Source organism: Lolium perenne, chromosome 7 (genome assembly GCF_019359855.2).
Source record: "Lolium perenne isolate Kyuss_39 chromosome 7, Kyuss_2.0, whole genome shotgun sequence".
Classification (NCBI taxonomy): Eukaryota; Viridiplantae; Streptophyta; class Magnoliopsida; order Poales; family Poaceae; genus Lolium; species Lolium perenne.
In genome coordinates, this window is record NC_067250.2 from 66,295,365 (window position 1) to 66,313,226 (window position 17,862).

At 46.1% G+C, this 17,862-nt stretch overlaps 1 protein-coding gene across 1 annotated transcript; it reads right to left on the minus strand.

Annotated features, from left to right (window-relative positions):
- Window positions 1-1,934: 1,934 nt before the first annotated feature.
- Window positions 1,935-4,549, minus strand: LOC139833220 (uncharacterized). The gene is made up of 2 exons (XM_071823420.1): window positions 2,685-4,549; window positions 1,935-2,367 (listed from the first exon to the last, which is right to left on the minus strand). Exons 1-2 carry the CDS (start codon window positions 3,766-3,768, stop codon window positions 2,324-2,326), a joined length of 1,128 nt encoding a protein of 375 aa, XP_071679521.1. The 5' UTR covers window positions 3,769-4,549; the 3' UTR covers window positions 1,935-2,323.
- Between the last annotated feature and the right edge of the window lie 13,313 nt (window positions 4,550-17,862).

Below are 17,862 nucleotides of genomic sequence, written 5' to 3' on the forward strand. Positions count from 1 at the left end.
GGTCCTTTGATAGCACTCACGGTCCACTGGTCTTCCTACGCCAGCCATCAAGCGATGGTTTTGCTCAATTGGAGTGCTAGCAGGTCGACATCCAAGCATACCAGCCTCACGAAGTAAATCTAGGACATATTTTCTTTGTGAGATGAACATACCTTTAGGTCCTCTTGATACCTCTATCCCAAGAAAGTACCTCAAATGTCCTAGATCTTTAACTTCAAATTCTTGCGCAAGATGTTTCTTCAAGTGAGAAATTTCTTCATGATCATCCCCAGTGATGACGATATCATCCACATATACTAATAGGATGGTAATCTTACCCACACTTCGCTTGTAAAACAAAGTGTGGTCAGCATTGCTTTGACAATAGCCCTTTTTGAGTACAGCCCGTCGAAACCTATCAAACCAAGCTCGAGGTGATTGTTTTAGTCCATATAAGGAACGATGCAAGCGGAGCACTTTACCGGTGGTTTGGTTGGTCTCAAATCCTGGGGGTACATGCATATAAACTTCTTCTTGAAGATCACCATGAAGGAACGCATTTTTTACGTCCATCTGGAAAATATTCCAATCAAAGTTAACTGCACAAGAAAGGAGTGTTCTTACTGAATTCATTTTAGCCACGGGAGCAAAAGTTTCCTCATAATCAATTCCATAAGTCTGTGTGTATCCCTTTGCCACAAGACGGGCTTTGTACCGATCCACTTTACCCTCTGGTGTATGTTTAACAGTGAAAACCCACTTACAACCTACAGGCTTCTTACCTGCTGGTAGATCAACAAGCTCCCAAGTTTTGTTCTTTTCCAAGGCTCTCATCTCTTCAAGCATAGCCTCCTTCCACTTTGGATCTTCCTTAGCTTCTTTCCAGTTAGTAGGTATGGGTACAGAATCAAGAGAAGCAATAAAGCTTCGGAATGATGGACTACAATGGTTATATGACATGAAATGGGCAATGTCATGTTTATGCCCAATGTAGTCTCGAAGGTATCGGGGGGCATTTAGAGATCTAGTAGGTTTTCTGAGAGCAATAGGTAGATCATTTTGAGGACTGTGAGTAGTTAGTTGATTATCACCTTGACCTATTGAGCTAGGAGTAATTGGACTAAAGGAGAGTGAGTTGGTACCTGGGTCCTCATGCATAGAAGTATCCCCATCTTGAGAAGACGGTGACGAGTTTTCTATTGCCTCTTGCATGTCATCTAGACTAGAATTACTATCAATACCACCACTCTCAGTACTTGTATCCTCCCCCTGGTTACGAGTATTATTGCCAATTGATGGCACACCTGAAGTAGGAACACGAATAGGGCCCATGAGAGTGCCTCCATTACTCTCCCCCTCTTGTTGCACTTCAGGTGGAGAAAGAGTAATTCCAGTTTCATTGGCTGGGCCATAATAAGATTCATGTTCACGAAAAGTTACATCCATACTCACAAAGAAACGACGTTCGGAGGGACACCAACATCTGTAACCCTTTTGAGAAGGAGAGTATCCCATAAAAACACACTTGATGGCACGAGGATCTAGTTTCCCAACGGAATTTCTATAATCGTGAACAAAGCAAACACAACCAAAGACCTTGGGTGGAACCACAAAATTATTTGTTTTCAAGAGACACTCAGCAGGAGTCTTAAAATCAAGAACACGAAGAGGCATGCGATTTATCAAGTATGTTGCAGTTTTGATTGCCTCCCCCCAGAGAAACTTAGGAACATTCATGGTAAACATAAGCGAACGAGCAACTTCAAGTAAATGACGGTTTTTACGTTCTGCAACACCATTTTGTTCAGGGGTGTTAACACATGTTGTCTGGTGTTCAATGCCATTTGATGCAAGGAAATCGCTAAACTCGCGGTTAATATATTCAGTACCGTTGTCAGAACGTAAAATCTTTATAGTCGTTCCAAACTGGTTTCTAATAAGAGCAAATAAATCTTTGAAAACTGAAAATACATCACTTTTATTTTTTAATAGGTAAAGCCAAGTATAACGGCTAAAACAGTCGATAAAGGTTACAAACCATCTGTGTCCAGAAATGGAGTGCACCTCGCAGGGTCCCCAAACATCAGAGTGGATAACATCAAATGGTTTGTTGCTTCTTAAAGCCCTACTAGGATAGGTACTCCTTGTATGTTTAGCCAACTCACAAGCATCACATACAAGGGATTCCATGTGGCATGAGCTAAATAAAGAGGGATAAATACGAGATAAAGCGGTAAAAGAGAGGTGTCCAAGCCTGCAATGGTAGAGAAATAATTCTTGACTAGGAGACATGCAGGTTGCAAGGGCAACTTCATCACTTCCTTGATCAAGATAGTAGAGACCATCATGCATGGTCCCAGTCCCAAGTAGTCTCCCTGTCCCCAACTCCTGAAATGCACAACAGGTGGGATCAAACCAAGCTATACAATTAAGAGACTTTGTAGTAGAGCTAACTGATAGAAGATTAACAGGGAAATTTGGAACATGTAGGACTGGTGACAAGGACAATGTCTTAGTGCACCAGATGGATCCACGCCCTATGATAGATGATGTGGATCCATCAGCTACACGCACTTTGTCCTTACCCGAACATGATTTGTAGGAAGAAAATAAATGTGAGGCTCCGGTCATGTGGTTAGTAGCTTCGGTATCAATAATCCAAGATCTAGAGTGTGTTGTGGAGGTATGAGCCTGAGATTTCATACCTTCGGAAGTGACAAAGAAACTGGAATTAGCTTTAGAGGAACCTTGGGAGGAAGATGAGCCTTCTGAGATTTTGAGCTTGGATTTAAACTCCTCGAGTGCTTGAAGATCTACCATTGGTACCTCTCCTGTAGGTGCAACATGATTAGCATGTTTCCACTTACCACCTACAGCTCCCCCTTGCCGAGATCTCCCTTTTTGCCACCCAGGTGGAAAACCATGCAATTTGTAGCAATTGTCTTTGCAATGTCCATTTTTCTTGCAATAGTCACAGAACCATCTGTTATTATCTGCACTCACCTTTTTCCCAGAGGTATGCATTGATTGTGACATGGCTGCACGAGCATCTAAAAGATTCTGAGTATCCTCATTTCCATCATCAAGTCGTGTTTCCTCCTCCATCACATTAGACACAATGTCTTCTAGGCTGGGCCATTCTGGTTTCGAGAAAATTAATTGACGGCGAAGGTTAAATTTCTGGTCCAGACCATCTAGAAAAATCTTGCTCACAAAAGACTCGAACCATTTGTGGTGAATAGCCAAGTCCCTCTTGTCAACAGGTTCAAATGGATGATAGTAATGCAGATCTCTGTATAATTTTTTCATCTCACCGGCATACTCGGTAATAGATTTTGAGTCTTGCTTTAGGTGGGTTAACTCGTGCATGACACGAGTAGCCTGCATCTTATTTGACTTCCCTGCAAACTGCCTCTCCAAAGCAGCCCAAACTTCTGAGACGCTGGCCATAGTTTCGACTTGCTCTCGGACTGTTGGTTCCATGCTTCCCAACATCCAGACTAGTACTTTGTCATTGACTTGTTTAGCATTGACATCACTTTGTATATCTACCTCTTCATTAGGAAGTAGCAGATCATCATATCCATGAGAGCTCAAAATTAATCGGGCATGGCGAGCCCAGCTGATGTAGTTGCCTGGTCCGGACAATTTCACTGGATTAGGTTCAAGCGCATACCTGAAAATTTCAGGAGTTGTCTTCAGCTGTTGTTGTTCAAACATCTTGCTGAACATCTCATATAACTTGTCAGCACTAGATTCTACTGGTTTTTGTTTGCTGGGATCGCCCATGGTTTCTCAATCTAAGGATGTGCCAAAGTGATGACTCTAGGATGCACCCTCCAGGCACACAAGTAAAAAACTGGAGTCAGCCAAAGAATCCCCAACTGACACACAATTATGCAGCTGTTTCTTCTATTCGTTTGACTTCAATCAGCAAGCAAACAACAACAATCTAGCAGTGCACGTGGGCTTCCTTGACAACAAAATTAAATCCTTCAATAACAACCTCACAAGGTGCCTTTATGTAGTGCAGAATCACTCACGATGCAATCAAAATGCAGACAAGATGCAGTGCTGACCAAGAGAGCTCAGCTTGGTACAGGCAGCGGCTATACAGAAGATGCAGACAATGCGGCAGCACGGCCTTCTTGGCCACCACGCTCCTTGACGCAGCTTCGACGGCACACTGTGCGGCTGAACAACGATGACACGGGAACGTCACTCTGTACTGCAGCTCGCCGGCGGCGACACTCTGTGCGGCAGCTCACACACCTCCGGCGAGAAATCACGGCGACACAACACCGTTGCTCCACCAAATCGCGGCGACACAGCACCACCGGGAGCTAGATTGCAGCAAGATTGACCAGATCTTACTGCTCTGATACCATATTGTGTGAATAGGAATTTTTGGTGTTAGGATTTGAGGAGAGAGACAGCCATGGATAGCGAGCTTGGGGAAAATTCTGGATGGATCCTTATCCATCTCTTTCTCTCTGTTACTTCACTTATCTTTGTTATATTTTACATTTTGGTCCTCCTAGAACTATATATTTACATAGCACTATATGCACCAACATAAAGTATTCCCTTCGATCCATGAAGTGTCGTGGGTTTAGTTCATTTTTAGTTAAATTTGAACTAAACCCGCGACACTTATTATAGATCGATCGGAGGGAGTAGTAGTTAATTCTGTAAAATTGTGATAATCAACTTTTCAGCAGCTTTTTCCGATAAAGAGCATATATTAATATCGCGGACATACCAATTACACCCAACCTCTCCAATAATATCATACCCTAATAAAATAAAGGATGCACACGGCTAAAAAACAGAAAAGGAATTAAAAAATGGTCCCGCTACAAAGATCCATAACTTGAAACAACAATACTGACACGACCAAGACAACAAAGAAATTCAGCTTCTCCATAAGCGACGACTCCAAGAGGGAAAATAGTGCACAAACACTGTCGTCGCCCTATCATAGATCTTAGGTTTTCACCCTGAAGAAAATCATCTCTCTCAAAACAATGCCTTCAAAAAGAATATTGTCAGGCACAACTAGTTAAGGTCAGACCTTGAATTTTTACCCTGAAAGATAAGACTCTGAACTTCTCATGTGCAGTTGCCCCCACATACCAGTTGCTGTTACAAGTCACGAATCGCCAAGCCAATTTCATATCAGCACCAAGATCCGACCATCGTAGCTATTCCACCGATCTCGGCTTGATGACCTTCTCCTCTAGCATCATAGAAAGAAAACGAGCTCCATAATATTAACAGCCAGCAGAGCTTCGAAGTGCCCACTCTGAAACCAAACGGCCAGATAAAAATCATGGGTGCTCACGACCGAAACCACCCAATCTAGGAATCTTCGGGCATTATTCGCAAAATGAATTTCGTCGGCAGAGCCTTTCAGAACAAGACAATCCACCCAGACTGGTTGGAACAAGTATCCGATAGATCTTCAAACTTGGTCCGAGAAGAATCCTAGAACCGCCACCTTTATTCTTCGACGCGGACGAACATGCCCCCACGCCGCCATCCGCCGCTCGACGACGATGAAGGAGGTATGCCTCGCTAAGCCGTCGCCGCCAAGACCATGGCGACTGCAGAGAAGAAGACTCGATAGCAGGTCGTGATCCCTGGCCAGGAACCCGGCAGCGCTGCATGGTCCGAAGCAGAATGGCCATGCCCTCTAGGCCCAGATCAGGCCCAGATCAGGCGGCGCCGCCAGATCGCCGCGCCGCCGCCGCACAACCGCCGGCGTCCTGCATCCCGACGCCTTTCTGCCTCCTCCGCCGCGCCAAGCTCACCTGCTGTTGCACCTCCCCGCTCAGATGCGTCGCCGGACTTGTCTCCTCCTATGCCCTCCACCGTTTGGTGGGTCGGGCGCCGCCAGCGCCGCCGACGGCAATGGCCTGGCCGGGGCAGGCATGGAGAGGGACGAAGTCGGGGTAGATGGATCTGCTCCGAAGCCGCCCGAGGGGGAGAGACCTGGGTGGGAGAGGCGTGGGATGGATCTCCTCCGATCAGTTTTTCAGCAGCTGACAGCAAACTAGTGATAAAGTATTTTTTGAGGATGATTATTGGGTTCAAATGATCTACTGTTTCCTGCCTAACGGAGAGTGGTGTTCAGATGGAAGTAAGAAGGACATGCTGGAGGCATGATGGAAAAAACCAAGCATTAGAAGTATGCACAAACACTTGAGCATTCTGTCAAGTGGATCGTGAGATAAATCTGTAAATGCTGATAGCTTTCCCAGTACACAATTATGGATGTATCAAAACCCTCAAGTAGATCCTTGACACTGAAGCAATATATATTAAAACCAAGGTTTAAACTAGCACGCTATGTCTCCGCTAGATAATAGCGCGCTATAGCATATCTATAGGGTCCACGCTAAATTTTAGTAATTTTGCTCGTTGCGGCGTTGTTTGCGAAATAGCATGCTATATCACGCTAAAACTTCATAGTGTTAGCGCGCTATTTTTTCAGGCAAGTTGCTTTCACTTTTTCGTCGTGATGAATTGTAATATGTTGGTTCCACTTCTAAATCAGAAGATAATATCGCTAATGCTAATAAATTTTAATAAATAATTTATATTATGTTATTGCCTTGTGAAATGCTGATGTTAGCCTTCTAAAATATTTGAGATCTATTTTTATATGTGGTTATGTATGTATGATTCAGTCACTTTTGGACTATATATCCATTCGTTCTAGGTAAATTATTTATTTTTAGGCTATATTTAGTATTATTTTTTAAAAAATATACCATGCTATTAGCACGATATAGCATCCATAGCGTTTGAAGGAAACTACCACTATTTTATTTAGCACGCTATTTTAAACATTCATTAAAACTAGAGTATCATACATGATCTCAAATATCAACACAATACCAGATCACAAGTACAGAACAACAACTCATGAACACTAGAACACGGGCGAGATGGAAAGGCAAAGATGCATGGGAGGCTTACCTCGAACGGCTTTGGGCGCAGATGAGCTCAACGGCGACGGATCTCGTGGCTCCGCGACTACAGCACGTGAGATTTTGCGCGCGGCAGAAGCAGCAGCGGCTTGTAGGGGAAGGTGGTGGTTGGTGCGGGGAGATCGATGAAGGCGGTGGCAGGCACACGGGGCGGTCCAGGGGACGGCGGTTCAGCGGCAGCTCGGTGTGCTCGCTAGGGTTCATGCGTGGGTTGGGAGTTGGGTTATCCAGATGAGAGTGAAGCGGGAACTATCGTCGCCATGTGCATCGTTTCACTTAAGTAAACACTAGGAAAATTGCCCGTGTGTTGCACCGGGAGATACATTATCAAAATGTTATCATGACAGTGGAAATAAATTAGAAAGAAAATAGAAATGGATTATGTGTTTTTTACCTCCTCACCATGTTATAGTTCTTTTTAGAATCTCACCATGTTCTAGTTGACAGCGCTAAATTTTGTCATAATATAATTAGATGGCCTAGAGACGTATTTAATATCCCAAAATAAATTTCTATCTTCTCACTCTAGTATGTCAGGCTTGGTAATTTCATTAGATCGCAGCATGATTTAACTTGTAAGCCTTTTCAATCTGACCTTACCGAGCTAGAAAATCAATCACCAAACCTTAGTGCTTTATTCCAAGAACGATCACATGATTCAGAATTTTTGAAACTTCAAATCAACAACAAATCGATGGGCGCTACTTACAAGTTTTTGTTTTCTGTGGCGGCGTAGTAACTTCAGTAAGGAGGAACACATCTATAATATGTAAAATTCAGCAGTACGGTCTATCTCAAAGAACAATGTGTCAGTCTATCTCTTATTAATTCTCCCTTGAAAGACCCACAGCTATCTACAACGCTGCCGCCAATCATCATGTAGTAGTAGTCAAGCAGCGGGCTTAGGTCCTAATTTTCTAAATTCTCCTTTTTTAATTTACAAGCTGGTCGTGAATTGAAGAATTTATTAGTTTGGTAAATTATTTTTTGTCAAACGTATATTTTTCCTCTAATAAATCAGAAATAGTCTTTGTACACATCTTCTCTCTATTGGATGAATATAAACGTCCCTCTAAGTGTGTTTTTCCGATACATGCTTGTTTTTCCGATGCATGTAAGTGTAAGTACTTCACATGTTAACCATAGTTGTTTTGCCCCTTCCGTTCTTACTTTCGTCCTCGCCTTTTTCATCTTCCGTACGATTAGAGTAGAGGTCGCGAGAGCGCAAAGTGTAATAATCATTTGCGACTATGGTCATCATCGATGAAAGTTAAAACTTAAAAAGTTTGAATAAGCACAACGGCATTCATGAATGTTCCCAAGAAAAGGATGAGAACGTTTCTTTTTTCTATAACTGAACCTTGATCCCAAAGGGGAACTTCTTGATAGTGAATGTCTAACAAGGGTGGATTGAGGCGTGTATGAATTGGATTTATAATTACCGCTCAAAAAATTGTATGAGTCATAAAATCCAACTATGCACGCCTTTTATCGTTTCGCTTCTACAGACTATAGTCGGTAACTGGCTAACTGCAAGGCAAGCACGCCCAGCTACTTCACTGGCGAGGAAATTCTGAGAATACTCACCCTGGGAAACTGCTGCACAGGCACCCTGGAAATTCAGAGCCCCTCGCCTTATCCACCACAGGCGGCGCTGCACCCACCTCTGCCGCTGTAGCCGGTGTCTTCAATGGCCCGTCCGCTCGCTCACTCCCGCGTTAGCCGCCCTTGCTCCTCACGCCTCCCAACTCCTGAGGCCCGCTCCTGCTCAAGAAAGGGGAACGGCTGCCCAACGAGCCACACACAGGGGAAAAGGGACACGCCGAGCGTGCCGCGGACGGCGAAGCTGGAGACGACCTATTTGCCGGTGGGTCTCGGTTCTGCTCGGAGCCGCAACTGCGCACCTTGGAGGAGCCACACATCGCCAATCCGATTGAAGAAAACAACGGCGCGGGGGCAGGGTTGGGACGTATCAGACCGCCTAAGGACTAATCGGGTTGGAAAATGCCAGAGACGAACGGATCGGGACGGATCTCGCCTGCGAGGACGTAGCGCGCCGAGCAGTGGTGGGCGGGGCGGATCGCACCGGTGAGCAGAGCTCGAGCGGATGGGACGGGTGGTCTGCGACAAACGGAAGCGGGCGACTGAATCGAGCGGTCTGCGGACGAACCGTTTTTACTTGGCGGTGGCATTTGCCGTAATTTCACAGGAATACAGGGGCAACAAAAAACGGACCAACAAGAAACTCTTTTGCTTTTATTATTACTAGGACAATACCCGTGCGTTGCTACGGAGCAAATAAAAAAATATTATCTCGTCTTAAAATAAATGTCTTAGTCTTTTGTAGATACAAATGTATTTAGACACACTTTAATTATATATATCTTTCTATCTAGAAAAAATTAAGAAACCTATTTTTAGACGAAGGGAGTACTTGTATTTGTTTTTAATGACAATGGCAACCCTCAAAGACATAGACAATTATACATCAAGTAGGTGAGATGGAAAAGGAAAGGATAACTTGTATACTCTGCTAGCATGTGGCCGTCATTTACAAGCTATTTTCAATGACAGAAATCATTTTAAAAGCCACTACATAATAGGTAAAACGTATCTTCTTATCTTGAAAAAACCCTAAATCACATTTTCTAAGTCGTCAAATTAAATCATCCCTTCAAAAGATATGTGTACCATATTTTTTTCAAACCCACTAAAGCATGTGATATCAATCCCGTGTTTCACTCTTTTATTTTATGAACTTTTCTGTAACTAACAAAATTGTTTTTGTTCGGTCAACAAATTCACATAAACAATTACATTTGTACCTACATTTATAGTTTTATTATGTTTACATGGAATTGTTGTTGCAGTTATGGAATTGATAACATGGAATTGTTGTTGCAGTTATGGAATTGATAGGCAAAAGAAACAGACAATTGAAATTTCCGTAACATTTTTATGTTTTCTCTGTTTGTTGAGTGTTGACTTTCTATTTCAAAATCTCTAGCGATTCATATTTTTCCCCTCCTGTTTAGCACTTCCTTCTCCACCTCCTCACGGACAATTTCTACAAGCAGTTCCTCTTGCTCCACCTTGTCGCACCCTAGCTCTTTTCCAACTCGGCAGTCCACCACATGACGCCTCTGCCATATTGCCAGCATCATTTCTTTCACTCCCATTTTCTCCCTACCACTTGCACTCTCCGCTCAGCAATGGTGACTTCAGTAGTGTTTAAAATTCGTCTACCGCAACAAAGCTAGTCTCACGTTTTAGCCTTGGTCAGAACCACGTGCAAACAAAAAGATTCAGAATCGTGTGCCACTAAAAGTTCAGAAAAAGAAAAGAGGAGGATACGGTGTATCCAGAATTCCAGATCCATGAGCACCTCATCTTTCACCTGCACTCATCCACGAATCCTTCCCACCATATCAAGGAGAATCCCATCTTCCACATGCACTACCATCCCCGATCCCTTAACTTACACCATGACCCCCACGCTCTTTCCCAATCAATTCCCACCGGAGAACCTCATCAGCGACGAGCTCCTCAGGACGGGGATCTGCCGCGGCAGTACCTAGATCTTGAGGGATGGGTAGCTTTGGATCCGTCTGCGCTGCGGTTCCTTTCCACTGGCCGGAGGAAGGGGAGGTCGCCGGCGGCCGGAGATCCACGTGGCAGCAACCGGACGTGGGTGGCGCATCGAGGGACGATTCCGGTCAGGGGGAAGGGTTCATCGAGCAGGTACACTCGCGAGGCGAGTCGATAACGACGGGGAGGCGCGAGGCAGGGAGCAGCGCTTGTCGGGCATGAAAGGGAAAATATCTCAACGCTCGTGCTTGAACGGGAGGGATTGAGGCAAAACAAATACTCGAACCGTTTTTACCACTTGGCGGTGGCAGGCCAGTAATTTTAATTATTTTTAGGGGCAATAAAAGACGGACGAACAAGAAGCCTTATTTTCTTTAGTATTAGGTATAGGTATATATATATATTAGATTAGATTAGATTAGACTAGGACAAAGCCCGTGCTTCGCTACGGGAAAAATCATGAATCTATCCCGATTGTATGTATTATTGTTTGTTGCCTAGACATAAATATTGTCTTTGTGCTAGCACGGTAGCACCCACCACCCATGGCGAGGTTAGTGTCGTACAGTCGTACCTCTTTATTCCATGGCAAGGTTAGTGTCGTTCCTATGTCAGCAAAGATACCATCGAGCTGTGTGTTTTAGCAAACACTAAAACATAACGATGTCTTATAGTAGCAGATTTTCACAATATTTTTTAATAGAGTAAATAGTTCTTGACATGGTGAGATGCTACTCAAGAACCAGTATAACCAGAAATAGCAACACAATTCTACTAAAATGAAACTGAAATTGAAATAAAAACTTTTGAGGTGTGAGTAGTACCACTGCGCAATGCCATCAGCTTTTGCCTTTGAGCGCTGCAGGTAGGAGAGAGTGGCAGTGATATTCAAGGCAGAGGAAGCAGCGGCAGTCACCTGATCTCCTTTCAACTTCTATCTCACGTTGCATCCACATTATGGACACTCGGGCAGACCGCTTGGTGATGGCACGCGCGCAGCCCAACCAGAAATTGACTATGAAATCCCCACCTGCCTGCGCGCCGCTGTGCGTCCGAGCCACGCCGCCGCCTGCAACATCTTGAGGGGGAGTGTCCGCTGCCGGCCATGGCACATCTCAAGGGATGCAGTCCACGAGCAGTTAACCAGGGGTTGGTACCATCGGCTGGAAAATCATCAGATTCTTACACCAAAATACAGATCTTAGTGATCAGCCTCCTCCCAAAATCTCAGTCCTACCGCAATTGCTAGCATATCAGTAGGATAAGAACGAACCCCCCGAATCCCCCATCTGGTTTTATCGCTAAAAATCGAAATCAAAACAACAACTAAGGGAGCTCACCTGACGGGGGAATCAAAATCGAAACAACAGTTGAGTGGCTGATGGGGGCGCAATCTTCACGCGCTCTAGGTTCTAGCGGCGGGGCAAGCTCGCCGGCGGTGGGGCGAGGGCTCAAGCCATCAAAGCTCGTCGGTCCTGCCGGGCAGAGGGGTGGGCCTTTGGCGGAGAGAGGATGCGCACGGGAGGCAAACCCATCGCGGGCGCACAGTCGAGAAGGAAAGGACGGCAGGAGGCGGCTTCGCAGTTCTGATTGGAGGACGAACCGGTGTCATGGTCTTTCAGTGTATTATGTATTTTGGTGGGAGGGCAAAACGGTCCTAAAAAAGCGTTGACGAAAATTTTGGCAGAAACCTTAGCTCCTTTATTATAGACTAGGACATTTGCCCGTGCTTCGCTACGGGTAAATTTTGTTGTATGTCATGAAATGATTCATGTGCCAAAGTCAGCTGCCATGTTGATTTTCTGCGCCATGACACCCGAGACATCAGTTTTTTAGATTTTTTGACTATACATGAAAGACTTCAAATTATATTCATCTATCATTTGTCATGGATTCATTAATTTTCAAATATGTTTATAGCCTATAGAGAATTTCACTATTAAAAGCTAGATTTATCTTGATGGAAAGAATATACATAATTGCTTAAGACAAACCAATTCATCTCTGTCCACCTCTCCGCCCCGTAGTTTTTCTAGATGGCTATGTTGTCCCGCCATCTTGTCTATATGGGTGTTGTGGATATGGGTGTCATCTTCCTGCTCCAAAAGCCCCATCGACGATCCATGGCCCGTTTGATATAAAAATATGGGTGTTGTTGATATGTTGTCCCTACGCAGTTCGCCCGGCGGAGGGCTCTTGCACCGCGTCTTTTGGCACCAGATGCACACTCCTCGCGAAGGGGTAACTCGCGAGGGCCTTCTGCCCTCCTGGCAGCGCTAAGTATTGACATCCTCGCGAGGAGCTTCACTCTCGCGAAGCCATTGATCCCCGCGGAGGGATGGAACCTCCCCAGCTTGTAGATGGATCGCTGCATGGACCTCGGTGCCACTACATTGACAGTAAGTATGCGAAAGTAGATAGTTTATTCTAAAAATATATTTATATATAATTACTATATAAAAATAGAACTATTTCTACATTGTTTACTGATTATTTGATTGATCAAGAAAAGAGTTTCCAGACAAACCTAGGATGACGTCTGATGCCAGCAATGCCAGCAGGTCAGTGCTTGCAATCTGCTTCTACCGCCGGCGAGATATCATGGCGAGATGTCGTTATTTTTGCAGGTGAAGCTACTTTCATCGACAACGTTGCGTCTGAAGCTGCTACCATATGCGAGAGGCTCTTGCACCCCGGACATGTCGTGCTTCACGCCTGGGTGAGGTCTCTTAGATATACGTGGATTTGTATGTATGTCTGATGGAGTCGTGCACTCTTCGGTCACCAATTCTAACTAAATTGTACAGACCATTGAATCCACAATTGGTGTGTTCTGCCGTGACAAAAGTTGGCTCCTTGGTCAACCTTCTGCTTACCCGAAAAAATAAAACGTTTTGCTAGATGAATGACAACTTCGAGACGCACGGCGTGACCTGGAGATGTTGCGAGGTTAGGGCTTATGGCTGGACTACCGCCGGCCACGCAGTTCCCAGATGTTCTCTCACCTTACACACTCGCTGCCCACGCCAACTAACTTACGCCGCCCGCCCTGCCCAGGCCTGCCCAACTCCTGCTCGACCTGGTCACCGATTCTGTGCGGCTGCTTGCCAGCCGACAGTAGAGAGAGCAACTCAGCCTCGGCCAGCTCCCGCACTGCCTGGCTGACCGCGCTCTGCATGCGTGAATAAGGCACTCGCGCGTAAGCTGCTAGGAACATTGCACGCACGCATCAGCTTAGCCAGCATGAACCGACGTGCACAGCTTGGCTTAACTCCTCAAGGTCTCCGCCACAGGACGCCGTCACCAACACGAACGCACTTGCACAGAGCTTGGCTTCGCTTCTAGGGTCTCCGCCACGTGACGCCGGCGACAGTCGTCTAGTTTGCCAATGCTCTTCTCCGTGAACTTCCATCCGTTCTCCAGATTGATCGTTTTACTGCCCGTGGTCTTGCATCGCTGCCGAGCCGCTGATTTTATTGCATCCGTTGCTCTGTGGTTTGTGTCTCGTTTGGGGATCGAGATGTCCTGAGAAAGCCGGGGTACGGCTGTGGCCGATGTTGCTTTGTCCGGCGCGCGCAGATGGGGGCGCGGCTGCGATCTTGGGCATCCTTGAGTTACCCGGACTTTCTTTAGACGTGCGCACGTGGAGTCGAGAGACCACCAGAGTACGTGCAGCTTTTGCCGATCGTTGGTATGTCCGAGGGGCCATGATCTTGCCCCATCGAGCTCCTCGTGATGTTCCCATCCAACGGAGCCCACATCGGTAGTACCACGCCGCCGGCCGCCGGCCGCCGCAAACCCTAGAGGAGGAGGGTGGATCTTTTCCATCCGTCGCTGCGTGGTTTTTCCGTCGTTCGGGGAGAGGAGAGATTGGTAGGCTTTTAATAAGCCGGTCAGGGACAGAGTTTGTTACGTGGGAGGCATATCCGCACATACGGAAGAGTTCAGAACCAATACGATACGATGTAGCGGCACAAACACTACAAAGAGTTCGAAACTTTTACGATGGAGCGACGGACGAAACCAACCAAAAAGTGGGACGAAACGGACGAAACCACGGAAACATTAGCTCCTTTATTATTAGGTATAGATTAGATTAGATTAGATTAGATTAGATAGATTAGATTAGATTAGATTAGATAAGTATAGATATTTTTGGCTGACCTGTCAGGGTCCGCTGCTAGTAATTTACTGGAAGCGGGCTCCCAAGCCGGCACGAGATGAGTAAGTTAGTGGCAGCGAGCCTTGACAGGGTCCGCTACCAATAGTCTGCCCTGCTTTTTCTAATATTTTATTAAACATGTAATTGTATCATAAAAGTTAACTAAACAAAAAGAGATATATACAAATCAGATGGATGCAATACCTTTATTTGATTTAGATGGCATGCATATATATATATATATCCATATATATTGCGATAATTTATTTTTATATAATAGAAAATAGAGTACTCCCCTATCTAAACTAATTAAGACACTTATTTGCAAATGGAACGAGTAACTAAAAAACAAAAGCGAGGAACTGAAACCTAAACTAATAAATAAAATGTAAGGCTTTAGTCGCATTCGTCGCGTGCCTGCTTCAATCGATGTCCGTGTGGTAGTACTTCCGGCACATTGTGCCGTTGAACACCTTCATGTTGAGCACGTCATGGCCTTTGTATTTAAAGTGTACGACGAGCTTATATCGCTATGCGCACGAGTGAACTTCTTCCAGCCTTTTTTGAGGTACATCTGGCCTTCCCCGCCGAACATGACCTTCACGGACCAGACGCGGGTCCGCAGTCGGCTGCCTGCAAATAAAGTTAAGCGGGTTCCTGGCCTTCAAGAACTTTGCGGGGAGGCCGAAAGGGTTTTCATTTATGGGGCGGGAATAAAGAACATGATGATGACATGAACATGAGATATATATATACGTACCTTCTTGGCCAAAGGATTTTCATGGATGGAGACGAAGAATTCGAAGTACTCCTGATCTATCGACGATGACGGTGGTGGCGATCCGCCTGAAGGGGTTCTTAGCAAAAAAAAATGCTAACTAGCGTATCTCAATTACCCATATCTATCTAGGACAATGCTATAACAGAGAGTGTTTTGGTGCCTTACCCTCGTAGACCGGAAACGGTTAATGTTCCTCCGAAACATGAATGATGTAGATACTCATCGCCAACCTCGGTGTTGTTTTCAATCCTCATACGGTGTTCGGCGATGACTTCCAGACCTCTTATCCAGCCAAGATGCCAAGATTACGGAAGTAGATCTTTGGGATCGGAACACTAGCAACACACTAGCAACACGACGATGTACTGGAGTGGAGCTAACTCCCTCCGCGCACAATTCTTCAAGGAACCGCGTGCCAAAGAGAAAATGTAGGAGAGAGATAGAGGGCGGGAGGAGAGGCGCCTCAAGAGGGCTCTCCTTTTTCCTCAGGGGAAATTGTGTGCACTCCTCCCCCAAGCCTCCACCTTATATAGTGGAAGGGGGGAGGTGGCCGGCTGGGCCAAACAAGACCCATGCGCCGCAAACCGTAACCTAGGGCGCCCCCACACCCTTATCCACTTGGGGGGTTGGCCGGCTGATCAAGGTGAGAACAATTAACGTTGGTTAAAAGGGTAACGCGTGATAAAAGCGTATTACACATATATTTTTCCCTTCTGGGTCAACATATTAGTAGCGTGGCGGTACGCCTGCACGCAGCTGATCGTGATATACCTGTCGTGTTTCCTAGAAAGCGCACGCTGCTACTGATAATTTGTGGTCCTGCGTTCTTGTGGGCCCTACGTATTAGCCGCGTGCCCTTGTTTGGTGTGCGCTACCACCGAGAACATATTAATCATGTGCCACTTTGCGGCCGCTGCCTAGTAGCAAAGCATATTAGAGCATCTCCAGTCGCGTCCCCAAAATGTTCCACAAACAGATTTGGGGCGCGCCTGACAAAATGCCGGTTCCAGCCGCGTCCCTCAAAGCCGATTTTTGTCCGGCGCGCCCCGATACGGTGTCCGGCGCCCCGAGCCCGTCCCCGTCCCGCAGGGGACGCACCGGGCACGCCGGACATAACGAAAAGCGAGGCGAAGCAACGTGGGCCCGACGCGTCAGCGGCACGGAAGCCTAAAACTCCATCGCCTACATTTGGTCAAGCGATGTTAATGGCGCCCCTGGTTTTCCAGACGACGCATGGACGCGTCTCGTCTTGCATGGCCGCGTGGCCGTCCGCCCCGGCGTTATTGCGTGCAACCACCCGCTGCCGCCGTTGTACATTAAGACGCCCTGCGGTTCGTCCCAATCTCTCACCGCTCCCAAACCTTCTCGTCGCCCCCCTAGATCTTCTCCTTGCCGCTCCAAACAATGTCGACCTCGTCCTCCCACAAGTTCGCCGCGGCGAACGGCTTCGGCCGCGGCAGCTTAACAGTGCTGGAGGCGTGGGCGCTGTACCACGCGGGATATCCTGTCCCGCCGGACATGCGCCTGCCAAGCAGCGGCGGCCGGAAGATGGCCGTGAACGGCATTGGCGTCCCGCCGCCGCCGAAGCCGGGAACGGTGACAAGGTATCAACTTGTCAATGCCTACGGGTTATAGGCTAGGGTTTAGCTAGAAGTAGAGGGCAAGTAGATCTCGAAGGTTTCAGCCGAAAAGTACTTGACAATATGAAAACTAGGGTTTGTGAGACAATGAATCGATGCTTTCTTTGTCCCTCAACTCCCCCTTATATAGGAGGTGGAGCCGAGGGATTCGTGATGTACAAGTTACAGAGTTCGGGAAGGTTTCCAACTCATCCCGTAATATTACAAATGTTCTTTCCTAATACAACTCTAGCTTCCTTTAACTAACAACTTGGGCTTCCGAATTCTTCTTATCCTTCGGGTCGTGGGCTTTCAGTAAACCCCGGGTACCATCTTCGGCAAGCCCATTGGGGATGCCTATGTCAGTAGCCCCCGAGATTTTGCTTGAATCGTAGAGTCAGGGAAAATCTCCATCTTTATATTTATTCGATAACTCTAAACTTTACCACATATCTTTGCATACGAATTTCTATATTGTACAGGGATAATGGTAGTTGGGGCTAGTTCATCTGACGGATCAGGTACTAGTTAACTGCTCTAGTGGCAATCCGCAAAAACCTACTTCAAGATCACGTCCCTGGACATGATCTCGGGATACTGGTGTAAACTTCGACAGGTGCCGCTTAAGGTCTTACCATTCTGTCGAGTCCCAGTCATATTTATCGGGTACCTAACGCGTCCGTTAGGATTTTTCTTCGTATCTGTTGATACAGATAAAAGCAGCAAACCGACGTCAGA

What these genes read in the sequence shown, in the direction of transcription:
- LOC139833220 (XM_071823420.1), bottom strand. Translation starts at nt 3,768, where the DNA reads ATGGGCGATCCCAGCAAACAAAAACCAGTAGAATCTAGTGCTGACAAG. An exon ending in TTTCTTTGTCACTTCCGAAG is followed by an intron (nt 2,368 to 2,684) that starts GTATGAAATCTC and finishes TGTGCATTTCAG; the next exon opens with GAGTTGGGGACAGGGAGACT.